Source organism: Saccoglossus kowalevskii, chromosome 12 (assembly GCF_978046115.1).
Source record: "Saccoglossus kowalevskii chromosome 12, keSacKowa6.1, whole genome shotgun sequence".
Classification (NCBI taxonomy): domain Eukaryota; kingdom Metazoa; phylum Hemichordata; class Enteropneusta; family Harrimaniidae; genus Saccoglossus; species Saccoglossus kowalevskii.
The window spans coordinates 10,688,557-10,700,614 of NC_140652.1; the positions used below are offsets into that span (position 1 = coordinate 10,688,557).

Consider the following 12,058-nt stretch of genomic DNA (forward strand, 5'->3'; position numbering starts at 1 on the left):
CAAAAAAAACTGAAGCAGCAATTATTTCCAACAAAGGCTCTACGTATTTTATTACTTATTTATGGTTATAGAAATTATATACAAACAATTGTATCATATATACACATAATGAAGTGTTGTATTATTCACATATCTTGAACATAAATTGTTAGTTACTAATAGAAGAATAGTTTCGTTTGTTTTATAGACATGAAATATCGCATTATTATTTAGGCAATATACCTAATAGCGATAACCATGTATGGGATATGGCTGTAAATTCAAACAAGATGGCTACCATTTGGCCATTTTGGATATGATGTTCATACGTCTGATCGATATGATTTCTAAAAAATGCAAGAAGTTTGGACTTACTCTGTTCAGTTATTTCGGAAAACGCTTTAATTGAAAAAATGGCCGCCTGTAACCCATTCCGTCCATGCATGTCTGGGATCCAGTTCCGGAATGATCAGCAAGTGTTATTGTACTGCATTTTTAATATATCAGTGCGTTTACAACTGTAAATGCTATAGATTTTTTTTCAGAATGTGGTAAACGTACGAAGTACAGTTATAAGTAATATGCATAAGCCTAGCATAAAGAGGCCTGTGATAGTAATTTACTGACGTTCCTGTCTGACAGTGTAGATCTATATTTAATAACAAAGTAACTGCTGATTCTTAGGTCTGCATTGTCGATACAGGTACTACATAACGCAACAGGGAAAGCAGACTCAATCTTGTTAACACATATGTTGAAATATCAAAATTTAAGTAACAATCAAAGAACAAATAACATGAAATTTCAGTTTTACGTTTTCTATGTTTACTTTCGACTTCAGCTGTAAAACAACATTGTATTTTCTCACCAGGATCATTGTGAGTATTGTGAAAGATTTTACAGTATATCTTGTTTTAACCTTTTCACACATTGTATTGTGCAGAAGGCTTTTATAACTTGATAATCATAACCACAATTAAATACACCCGTTCATGATCGTATTATGATTATTTCTCATTCCCCATCTCAACATTGCGTTGTGTATATATATTTGTTAGAGGATGGTACCAGTTATGATTTATATACATACTACATTTTTTCTCAATTCCACAATTGGTATATCCAGAAATCATAGTCTTAGTGGTATACAATACAAATATGAATACAAATACAAACATAACCATGTCTATTTGAGGAATTACCAATTGTTAAGTAATAGACATGATTGTTAGACCTCGGTTCATATTCTGAACTCTTTTCAATCCTATTGTTTCAGTACAAGCCATTCGACATTTTATGGGTACACATTCAATACTTCTTAGTGTTATCCATTGTATGACGTGTTCTGATTGATTGATGTGTTACAGTTTATTCAAATTGAAAAGTCACATAACGTGCACACTGTCACGTGAACAAGGCACACGAACACATTTGACGACGTATTACGTCTAACATTACCTAATGTATATATTCAAGTAAAATTCAACTAAATATACTTAATTAATTATAGAAACAAAACATTTATTTTTCGAAACATGTAATGAATTCACAGTGTATCCTGTTTACAGGCCGTAGTATATAAACTACACTGGCTTTCTAAAACCTCATATGCCAACTTAGGCTTGACCTAGATATAGTTCTAAATTGTACCTGTAATACCGTTCAGAGAACACAAATTACCAAATTAAAATTTAGAGTAGCCACAAAATAAATGGATGACATTTTTCCAGCTTCTGATAGTCGCATAGCACGAAAACTACCGTAATGTCTTCAGGTTTTGGTATGTTCTATGTGTAGCATGCCGTCACCTTCAGAATTCCAATCCCGTCATTGCGAAGTTTCAACATCTCAGTCAAACATTGAAAAAAGTGGCAAATGAAAATTTAGTACATGGTCCTGACCAGCCCAAGATGCACAGCTCTCACGGAAAATTTCTGACCTGCTAACCCTCTTCACACACTATGAAATAGTCAAGCTTTATTCACATAATCTCCACCAGAAATGCAGAATCCGCTGACTCCTACAACTGAACTGAACCCGGTTTGTATCATAGACGTTGTCCACAGCGCCACGTGGTGAAACGCACCGCTCGTCTAAGCGACAGCCAAATAGTAATTACTTAATTACTGGTTGCTGCCAAGTATTGCGAATGGGTGACAATAACAGCACATCACTACATGTGGCAAAATATAAAAATAAAAGAAATGTCCATACATAGTACATCAATTCATACCTGCTGCATCAATAATATATAAGGGGAAGCTTAACCTGCTGAACTATACCTAGTTTGACATTCAAATGTAACATACCCGTTCGATAGACATAAATATATGTAGTACAATGCACATATCATATCATATATGTCGCAGAATAATGTTGACTTAGTTGTTATTGTTTTAGTCTGTAGATGCCCGTTTATGAAAAATAATATTTTGAGAAATGTACTGAATAATAAACGGCATTGATTCGTCCATGTCATTATGGTGCCACGGAATCGCATTGTTTCGAGACAATCTTTTGAACACTACATATATATTGACGAAAAAATCGTATGTTTTATTGATATATGTTGTATGGCGAGAACCACCGAATTGCTGTGAATAATTTTTTCACACTTTCTATTTCTTTTTATTGTAGTTGACGTAATGACTTATGTGACGTGGAAGATCAGTGGACTTCCTCATAATCGCGTAATTGGAAGCGGTACAAACCTGGATTGAGTTCGATTCCGATTCACTCTGAGATAGAAATTAAGAATAGCGCCATCTGTGTTCACACGCGTGCGCAATATTTTATACCTAAACAATATTTTATCCTGGAGATCCATTGTATGAATCAGACTGTTAGATATAGTCTGCCAAACCCTATAATCAAAACAAAGGCGGATTGGTTTATGGATTTGCACAGTGCTAGCTCGGTCAGGGGTAAATGTGACTGGAACATTCCTGAAATCATAAATGCAAACGCGGGAATAGATGCGAGTGCTATATTACTAGATAGATAAGGACGTTGTTGATTGGTAGGCTTACATGAAGGGTTTATTTATTTATTTATTTATTTATTTATTTATTTATTTATTTATTTATTTATTTATTTATTTAGGTTTTGTTAATAATTTGCTTAAATAGGTTGAAATGTATGATAAGTCACGGAATTAGATACATGTGAGCCACGTTACTGGGAAGACAAAGGCTCAACAAAGGCACATTGTTTGTCAATAAATTCCCCTCATGCTGATTTAAGTTCGTTCACTATATTTCGAGGTCATATCAAATTATTCATCTGAAAGGATCATGGGCCATAGGTTTTAGCGTGGCTATTTTAATACAATCTATATTAGGAAATGAAAACAAATACAGAGAAAAACAGCTTCTACTTCGTTGATTAAAGCGGGTAGTCGTCGCCTGCGCATTCGTCAGATGGCCAAACATGTCATTGTTTACAAACAAGCGTCTTCCCATGAGCCTTTGCATTTTTAGCGTGTGTTGTTATCGTCACGCATTATTGTTATTGCCGCTTTAAGGTATGTGTATATCATGCAGATAAAACCACGATACATCAAAATATTATGTACTTTATTTAGTTTATATTATGTAAATGTTATATGAATATTAACTATTAATTAGAACAGAATGACCAACCGAGAAAAAATCATTATTACACTATATAGTCTGTCTGTTGAACATGGTTGTATGACTGTCACCTTAGTGTGCTATTTGATAGTTGATTCTTAATTTTTTATGATAAATTTTTATTTAATGTTCGAATTAGCATATAACCACAGATACATGTTTTAAATAGGTTTATGTTGGACATTCAGGTCAATAGTACTGACAGACAGACACATGCAAATACAGAAGAATTTTGAATTGGTTCATCTGGTTTAATAGGAGTGTTGAGCTGGAATTTATCTCAAGATACAACCGGGGAACTGGACAAGGTATACCCTCTGTTATCGTATTACAAAGTGAAATTGAAATTACAGCACCAGAAAAGGATGTTCGGCAATTTAAGACTGAAAATTAATTTAGCTAGGTACTCTTGAAATTAAAATCGGTAAATTATACAGATTGATTTTAAATGTGTTTCATTTTTCGTAGGTTCAGCACTCGTGCAATCGGAGTGGATATATTTATAACAATATGCATGGATAAAAGCTTAGCACCAACCATTTAGGTGAACCTAGCTTCTATATATAATACACCAATAAAAAACGCTGGTTGTTTATTGCACATTTGACATATTTTGCTACATACGAAATACCACTAGTACTACAAAATTCGGCGCTATTAAACAGTGTAAATATTAAAATGAGATGTAATTTTTAAATAGACAATATACAAGGTTTCAGTGCAGTCGACTGACAATGTTTACTCAATGTTGATAACAACTTTTTGTGACAACATTTAAAATGCACCAATCGCAGTGGTTTATTGCCTTGATAAAATAAAGAAAAACATGTCATAGTGTAAAACTAGCATTACTGATAAAAACATTGGGGATTCAAAGGGTGCAATACAAGCAGCTGATATAGTAAAACAAATACTTTGCAAAATTTTGCAGAATTTCGGCCCTACAGCTGACAAACAATATATTTATTTCAGAATGATCTTTCAAGGCTTTCATGTAGCCTCCCAGCCAAATATTCACAGTATTTTATAATATTTGTATTCCGAGATGAATGATTTACAGGTTTAACATTGCTTATATAATCTGTACAAAATGTTGAATAAAATACTTACACGTATTTGGAAATTAGGCAGTTTGTTGCAAACGAACAATTGTCTGCATTGTTCCATGCACCATGCAAATACTATGTGCATACTGTTTGAAGTTTGAATTGAAGTATTGCGTCATTTATTCACAAGAAAATGCTCCGTGGTCAATTATCATAGTTCCAATTGTGGCATATGATTGTGAAGCCTCTCAGTGTGAGTATGTGTAGCACACTGTACATCAGTAATGGCAGACATATTAATTATCTCGATACAGTGATATTCATTCCTACAGTATAATGTTATTCAAACGTGCTTTACTATATATCGTTTACCAACAATGGATGAATTACATAATCCTTGAGACATTGAACGTTTTTGAAATGTGAAAACTATTGTCACTGTGTGCACTGATGCGTCAACGTGTATATCAAATTCTCATTATTATTAAGTATTCGGGTTAGGTAGTCGTGTACTTTCCCGTACGAGAAATGTGTTCAACATATTGCAACAGTCTATATATAAGCACTCCATTCTGTAATTAGATGGCAGACGTCATTGGCAAGATAAACAGTACACTATACGAGAGGGGTAGAAATAAAATATATTTTGTATAATTCATTTAACTACAATGTTCATGCGCCCTGTAATGTACTAAAATATACATTGCTAATGGTTAGCGATATTATAGACGGATTCATATGTTTAAACACACGAAGTTTCGCAATAAAATTATATATGGTCGGTTAGTGAGTAACATATAAACATGAAATGCACTCATAACAATATTGAACACCAAACCCACACTATAAATTCTAATTTGTTTTTGATTGAATGAGTAGCACGTCGTGTCGACAAGTTGAATAAAAACAATCATAATTCTTGTTCACTAAACATCATTCGTATTGTAATTTATTTTTTCAACAGGTGTGTATATGGTAGACTATATACTGATAGATACTGCAACACTAGCATTGTTGTGTTTCCTCGTTTATTGGGCAGCATATGTGGGGAATAAAGCTATTACCGAGAATGAGGGCATATATACAGACATTGGCCGTTTTATTTGTATTGGTTCATGGATTTCAGGAATCATATTGCGCCGATATACTTATTTATGGATTCAATGGATCTAAAAGTCACGTCCAAAATATAGCATACATAGGAGCAGCTCTAATGACACATGGCCACTCGGTCGATGTACTAACATTCTCGACAGACTTATACAACAACGTGTATACGGAATTGGGTATACACACTTTGAAACCAGTGGTTATAAATTATGTGAATAAAGACTTTCTCTCGGATTACTACGACAATGACTTAGCCCATGCCCAGGTTTTCAGGAAATTACGCGAATCGTATGCATCATACTGTGACGCAGTACTCCACCACAAATCATATGTTCGAGAATCACTGAGAGACTACAACATAGCAGTTATAGATTCTTTATGTCGCTGTTGCCGAATGTTATTACAATACATGGGAATTCCGTATGTTGTTATACATACTGCGTCAGACGTAGAATGCATAACCGATGTGACTGCACCTATTTCTTATTATCCAGTTCAATGGACAACCATGATGCTTACAGATGAAATGACGTTTTTAGCCAGATTTCAAAACTTGTTGGCATCAATGCTACCAAATATCATTGATAATACGGCTTTCGTCACACTGTACCACAAACACGACATTACTCCAGAAAGACATAGATTTGAACAAGCAATCCTGCATCTTATGGTGACAGACGTTGCTATTGGCTACGTTCATCCCTTAGTACCTAATGTAATTCCAATTGGACTGCTGACTGCCAAACCAGCTAACAAATTGCCAACGGTGAGTATGTATACATGCTTATATTATTATGAGGATGTATAATTACATATGGGTGAATAATGCCAAGTGTTAACCGGTGTTAATAAATAAGTTGATAATGTTTGTTTGAAAAAGTTAAATGACAAAACTAGAGAGCAATAAATATTGAACAATTAACAATTACAATTAACTGTAATCTGTAATGAGTATTCTTCATTGAAGTTGTTTATTTGACAGAAAAGCATTCATATGCATAATGTGTATATCAACTCGGTAAAGTAATTATTCGATGAAACGTCGCATTTTGTTTGTTTTATACGTGTGAATTGCCTGCAAAAATAATAAACAGTAAGTGTAAAGGTTCGTTTCCACCATATTGAATTATCCAACAACTCAAGTTAAAAATTAACTACTTGGGCGGGGGGGGGGTCTCATATCTTCCCCTTACAGCCCCGTGCTATCGTCAACTGTGACCCTCGCCTTGTCTTCATTCAGCGTTGTTAGTTATTTTATAATTATCTGGTTATAATGTAATTCCGTTGGAATGATTGTTTTATCATTTTTTTAGGATTTTAGAGTTGGTTCCATGTTGTCTATCAGTAGGAACGTGAGAGATGTGTATGCCATTCTATATATTCGTTATTTTCAGATGACATTTTAAGTGCTTGATGACAGTGTCGAGAATTAAAAGCAATGGAAAACCTCATATTGTTAGCTCATTTGATATATTTAAAATGTTTGTTTTGATTCTAGACACTGTTACCACACACTTAAAATGTCTTCTGAAACTGATTTTAAATTAGATGATTTTATTTCCACTGTCATGAAAAATAATGCAACATATCATAGAATTTATGGAAATCAAATACACTTACTTATTCCTAAGGTTTCTACAAATAGACAGCTTTGAGTGCAAAACAACGGTAAATACAGTAATAAATCTTTATAACAATATTTCCAATGAAATTACAGTCCGACAATACAACCACGCAAATCAAGAACACAATTTAACAAACAGTAACGATGTTTCCTGAAAGCAGGAAAGGTTCACATCTAGTGTTGGTACAGGTGCGTATAGAAAAGATAATAGATCCACCTTATAAGTGTCGCTATGGTCGTAGTTTCAGCCCATAATCCTTTGCAAAATCCAATATGGTTGAAACAGCTCTCTTTTAAATGATTTCGTTTCCTTTTTTTATTCTGCTTAAACCTAATTTATCACTTTTTGTGCAACTATATGTAAGCGTGAAATGAATTGGAAAAGATAAAAGGAGTTTAAATATATTTCAGGATTTGGAAGATTTCATGCAGAACTCTGGCGATGAGGGCGTCATAGTGGTAGCCCTTGGGACATTTATAACATTTCTTCCAAGCAAAACACTTGACATAATACTCTCGACAATTGCCAGATTTCCCAACAAAATAATATTTAGTTACAGTGGATCAACCCCTCGACATGTTGGTGATAACATAAAAATTGTTAAATGGTTCAACCAGAATGATGTTTTAGGTGAGCTATTTGTGTATGTGATGCTAGTATTTAAACAACGTCATTCTGAACACTGAACTTGTGTTATTTACATATGTGTACAATGATATGCTATTGAACAGAGGAGATACCAACATAGATAAGGTTGGCTTACAGTGTAATCTGGAACGTTTTTATTCCGTTGTGTCGAATAATAATCACTAAAATACACAACTGTTATATCATGCCATTAGTTGATTGAAAACATTGTAACATTCTGAGGCTCGTTCATATTTGTATGCACATGACGGTAACAGTGCACCGTCACGAATCATATTTGAGCGAGGTAATTACGTATTTGAGCAAAAAAATCAATATTAATTATAATATCAAATTAAGTATCAAATAAATGTGTAATTTCGAATTTGTTATCTTCATCAGCTCACCCCAAAACGCGTTTATTTATAACTCATGGCGGGTTAGGCAGTTACGGTGAAGCTATGTATCATGGAGTTCCGATGGTGTGCATACCACTTTTGTTTGATCAATTCGATACGGCTGCTAAAATTAAATCTGAAGGTGTTGGTACATATGTCAAAATGAAATCACTGAATTATGATAACTTGTACGAAGCCATTGTGGAAGTGTTATTGAATGAAAAGTAAGTATTTTACCATAAATATTCATTGAGTACGTCATAGTGCATATGTTTCATGTACAAGGGCAGTCGAGTAGAAAATATTGTACATTTATAGAGCGGTATAGAATTAGCAAATCAAAATGTGTTCATAACTCAATTAAATCTGTTTCAGGTACAGTAAGAGAGCTAAACAATTATCCGCTGATCTCAAAGATGTTCCAATGAATGCGGCAGGAACCGCTGTTTTCTGGATTGAACACGTGATTAAATATGGTGCCAGTCATTTGACTGTTCATAGGAATCATCTTTCTGTTACAGAATATTACTTGCTTGATGTTACTGCAGTGATAGTTACAATCATGTGTATTACAGGCTGGTCATTACGCAGACTGGTTTTCATGTTAGTACGTGGTATTACGTGTTAGTAAACAATAAGAAATTAATTAAATAAGTGACAAATGAATGATATAATATTTCTAAAACCCAAGTATAATTGTATAATTTATTGCAGTTCACATGTTTCACACTTTTGTAGTCTGAATATACAATTAACAATGCCAAATGTGTTAAACGAGTGTGGGAATGTTCAATCACGAGTGTGAAGGCTAAAACCATACAAGTGAAGTTGGGATAGCCTTTAACGTTGGGACTGACTTGCAAAATTGATCGCCGTGCATGAATGACAATTACCGTTAGGTAAACCTATTGCAATTAAGAAATAGTTATCTCGGGGGCAAGTGAAAATATATTATGATCGATTTGGGGAACACGCATTAGTAAAATAACTAAAATACTAAATTTCGTGTCAATTCAAAAGGTCGTCGCAATCTGTGACAAACTTATGAGGTGATACTCCTGACTGAGACATATTCACTGACTCAGATCAAGTGACCCATTGTTAATTTATTTGTAGTTTATGCTATGCATATTATCCTGTGAACAGTTATTACAAATTCTGGAATATTTAAAAATAATACAAGAAAGATTGTTTAAACTGATGTGAATACTCAAGGATAGAAAGTATTTAGCTTCGTGTAAGTTTCTTTATCATGCGAAAGAACATAAAACAATATGTTTCATTATGAGGATATTTATACCGAACACCGATCATATCGTAGCATAACCTTCAGAGAATTCCGGTAGTTTGTGAATAATCTTATTTTTATACACCTCAAAATACGTAACATCTTGAGACACGTTCCCTTACATATTCACATTCGCAAGAAATGTATTTTATGTATATTTGAATCATATACTTAAAGTGAATTTCCTGAAAGACAAGTATATAACAATTGTCCCTAATATATACTTGATTATTTGTTGATTACATCTTTTTGAAATAAAGTTTGTTTCAGATATACTTGCTTTGTACTTTCCATCCACCAACACGTATATTGACAATGGTTATTTTGCGTGATTTACAACGTCTATTTCAAATAGATATTTCCGCATATACAAAATAGGTATAATTCAGCCATACTTCAACTGTATTTATCTGAATGTTGTCGGAATATTATTAAATATTTGTTGGTGTTCTTGGATTATAAATTCTTTTTTTTTTTCATTTTTATGTGGATATTATTGTGTTATTGTGTAAATAATTTAAAACATATATTTCTCACGTGCAACTACAAATTAAAAATAAGTACATAAATATCCAAAAAGGATATAAATGTAGTGATCTTCTAAATTCCAAGATGGGAGGCATTTGTAAAAGGTAACACATGTGAAGGATATCATGTTTTTCCTGGAATATTGACAAATTCTGCTACTACTCCTTCAGTCTGGGTAAAGATAACGCAGTGTGATTGATTGTAATCACTGTATTGATTGTAATTACACTTACGGCAACTCTGGTTTGCTGGTTTGTGCACGAAAATGTTTATCGGTAGTGATTGTATGGACAATGTATATGAACATTGTGGTTGACCTTCAGGAAAGTATCATCAAATTCAATTTTGGAAAAGATCTAGATCTTTTTGCTATCCATTTTTTTAAAAATTCTTGACACCTCCAAGAAATAAATTACACAACAATAACAAACAAGTGTAGCATTAGGAAGATAGTGCCCTAGTTTACCAATCAGACAAATAAGTGGAGTAATTTGTGTGAGTACATTTTTAAAGCTGGGTTTCCAAGATGGTTGGGAAACCAATTATTTCATTATATTATCATTAAAGTGTAAGGCCCGATTATTAGTAAGTTTTTTATGAGTAGAAATAAAAATCACATAGTTTGTTTTTATTGTCAATTGTAACTTTATTACCAATGCATCAATTACTTAATCATCTGAGATTAGCTGCAGGTCATGATTAGGAAAAATGTTTTTTTGAGAAAGAGTGAGTCATCGGCAAATAGTTTGGAATTAAAAAATGGTAAGAAAAGGAAACGAATGTTATTAGTCTATATCAGGAAAAGAACCCGTTCGGATGTAGATCCCTGGGGTACACCATAAGTGAGTGGAGAGGTGTTAGAAATGTATCCATAAACAATTATTTTCAATTTGATAGGTAAAGTTTAAACCAGAACAGGGGGTACTATGAACACTTTTGCAATTTTCTCAAAAGAATCCTATGAGTGATTGTATCAAGTGCTTTGATCAGATCAAAAAAAATGTCCAGAAGAAAATATCTGTTATGATTATGATGAACGATTTCGTTCACAAGAATAATGAGTGATAGGTTATTGCTATATTTATAATACAATACATAATGCTTTCTCTACAGAATATTTGCCTTTTTGAAGCAGAATAAACTGTTCTATGTTGAAACTACAAGAATTATCAAGTCAATTAAATTAATCGCAGCTATGCATACCTGGGAGCAATGATTGTAAACGTATATGTATATTTTAGTAGCAGCTATTATACAACATGGTTCAAGCTTCTTCAACAACGGCCTTTAATTCACACAGTGCTTCAACCCGAATGTCATTTTAAAACAGCTAGCTGTATTATATACTGGTATTGTTTGTTTTATTGTTTGGATGGTTGGTTTGGTTCGGACTAAGATAGTTGCACAGAAATGCTTAATGGTAATGTCATGATAGTATTTTTTCTCGTTCTGATATGGCCCTAACAGAATTTATGAGCAAATAACAATAAAGCATTTCTGTTCCATTTAATTTTTTCCTTATCCACTGTCAACCTGTGCTTATCCTAGTCTTAAACCATCCAACCAACAAACAAAAATAACTGTTGGAAAAGCTTGTGCCATACAGTATAGTGGTTACTACGAAAATATAGTTATATGTTTACAATCATAGTTTTCGTTCTCTAAATAAAACTGCAATGCCTCAGTCACAAATATCTACAGACAAGTCACATATGTGAAGTCGATATTGTTTTTATCTGGCGGTATCTAGTAAGACAATGACATATAAAGCATAAGGCAAACAAATCAAGTGTTCTGTGGTACATTGACTATTGCTTGTAGCTTT

At 33.3% G+C, this 12,058-nt stretch overlaps 1 protein-coding gene across 2 annotated transcripts; it reads left to right on the top strand.

The window, feature by feature from the left end:
• The first annotated feature begins 3,439 nt into the window (after positions 1-3,439).
• Positions 3,440-10,864, top strand: LOC102802771 (2-hydroxyacylsphingosine 1-beta-galactosyltransferase-like). Of its 2 annotated transcripts, none has more exons than XM_085506127.1 (5): positions 3,440-3,502; positions 5,622-6,533; positions 7,803-8,022; positions 8,422-8,641; positions 8,793-10,864. In XM_085506127.1, the coding sequence occupies exons 2-5, from the start codon at positions 5,700-5,702 to the stop codon at positions 9,043-9,045; spliced, it is 1,527 nt and encodes a 508-aa protein (XP_085362253.1). In that variant the 5' UTR covers positions 3,440-3,502; positions 5,622-5,699; the 3' UTR covers positions 9,046-10,864. The 2 variants fall into 2 exon arrangements, with proteins under 2 accessions (XP_085362253.1, XP_006825899.2); XM_006825836.2 differs by lacking the exon at positions 3,440-3,502 and adding an exon at positions 3,843-3,919.
• The last annotated feature ends 1,194 nt before the right edge of the window (positions 10,865-12,058 follow it).

Excerpts from the sequence above, each read along its gene's own strand:
- LOC102802771 (XM_085506127.1), top strand. The coding sequence starts at position 5,700 with ATGTGGGGAATAAAGCTATTACCGAGAATGAGGGCATATATACAGACA. Across the intron at positions 6,534-7,802 it reads CAGCTAACAAATTGCCAACG|GATTTGGAAGATTTCATGCA; the intron begins GTGAGTATGTAT and ends AATATATTTCAG. Across the intron at positions 8,642-8,792 it reads GAAGTGTTATTGAATGAAAA|GTACAGTAAGAGAGCTAAAC; the intron begins GTAAGTATTTTA and ends AATCTGTTTCAG.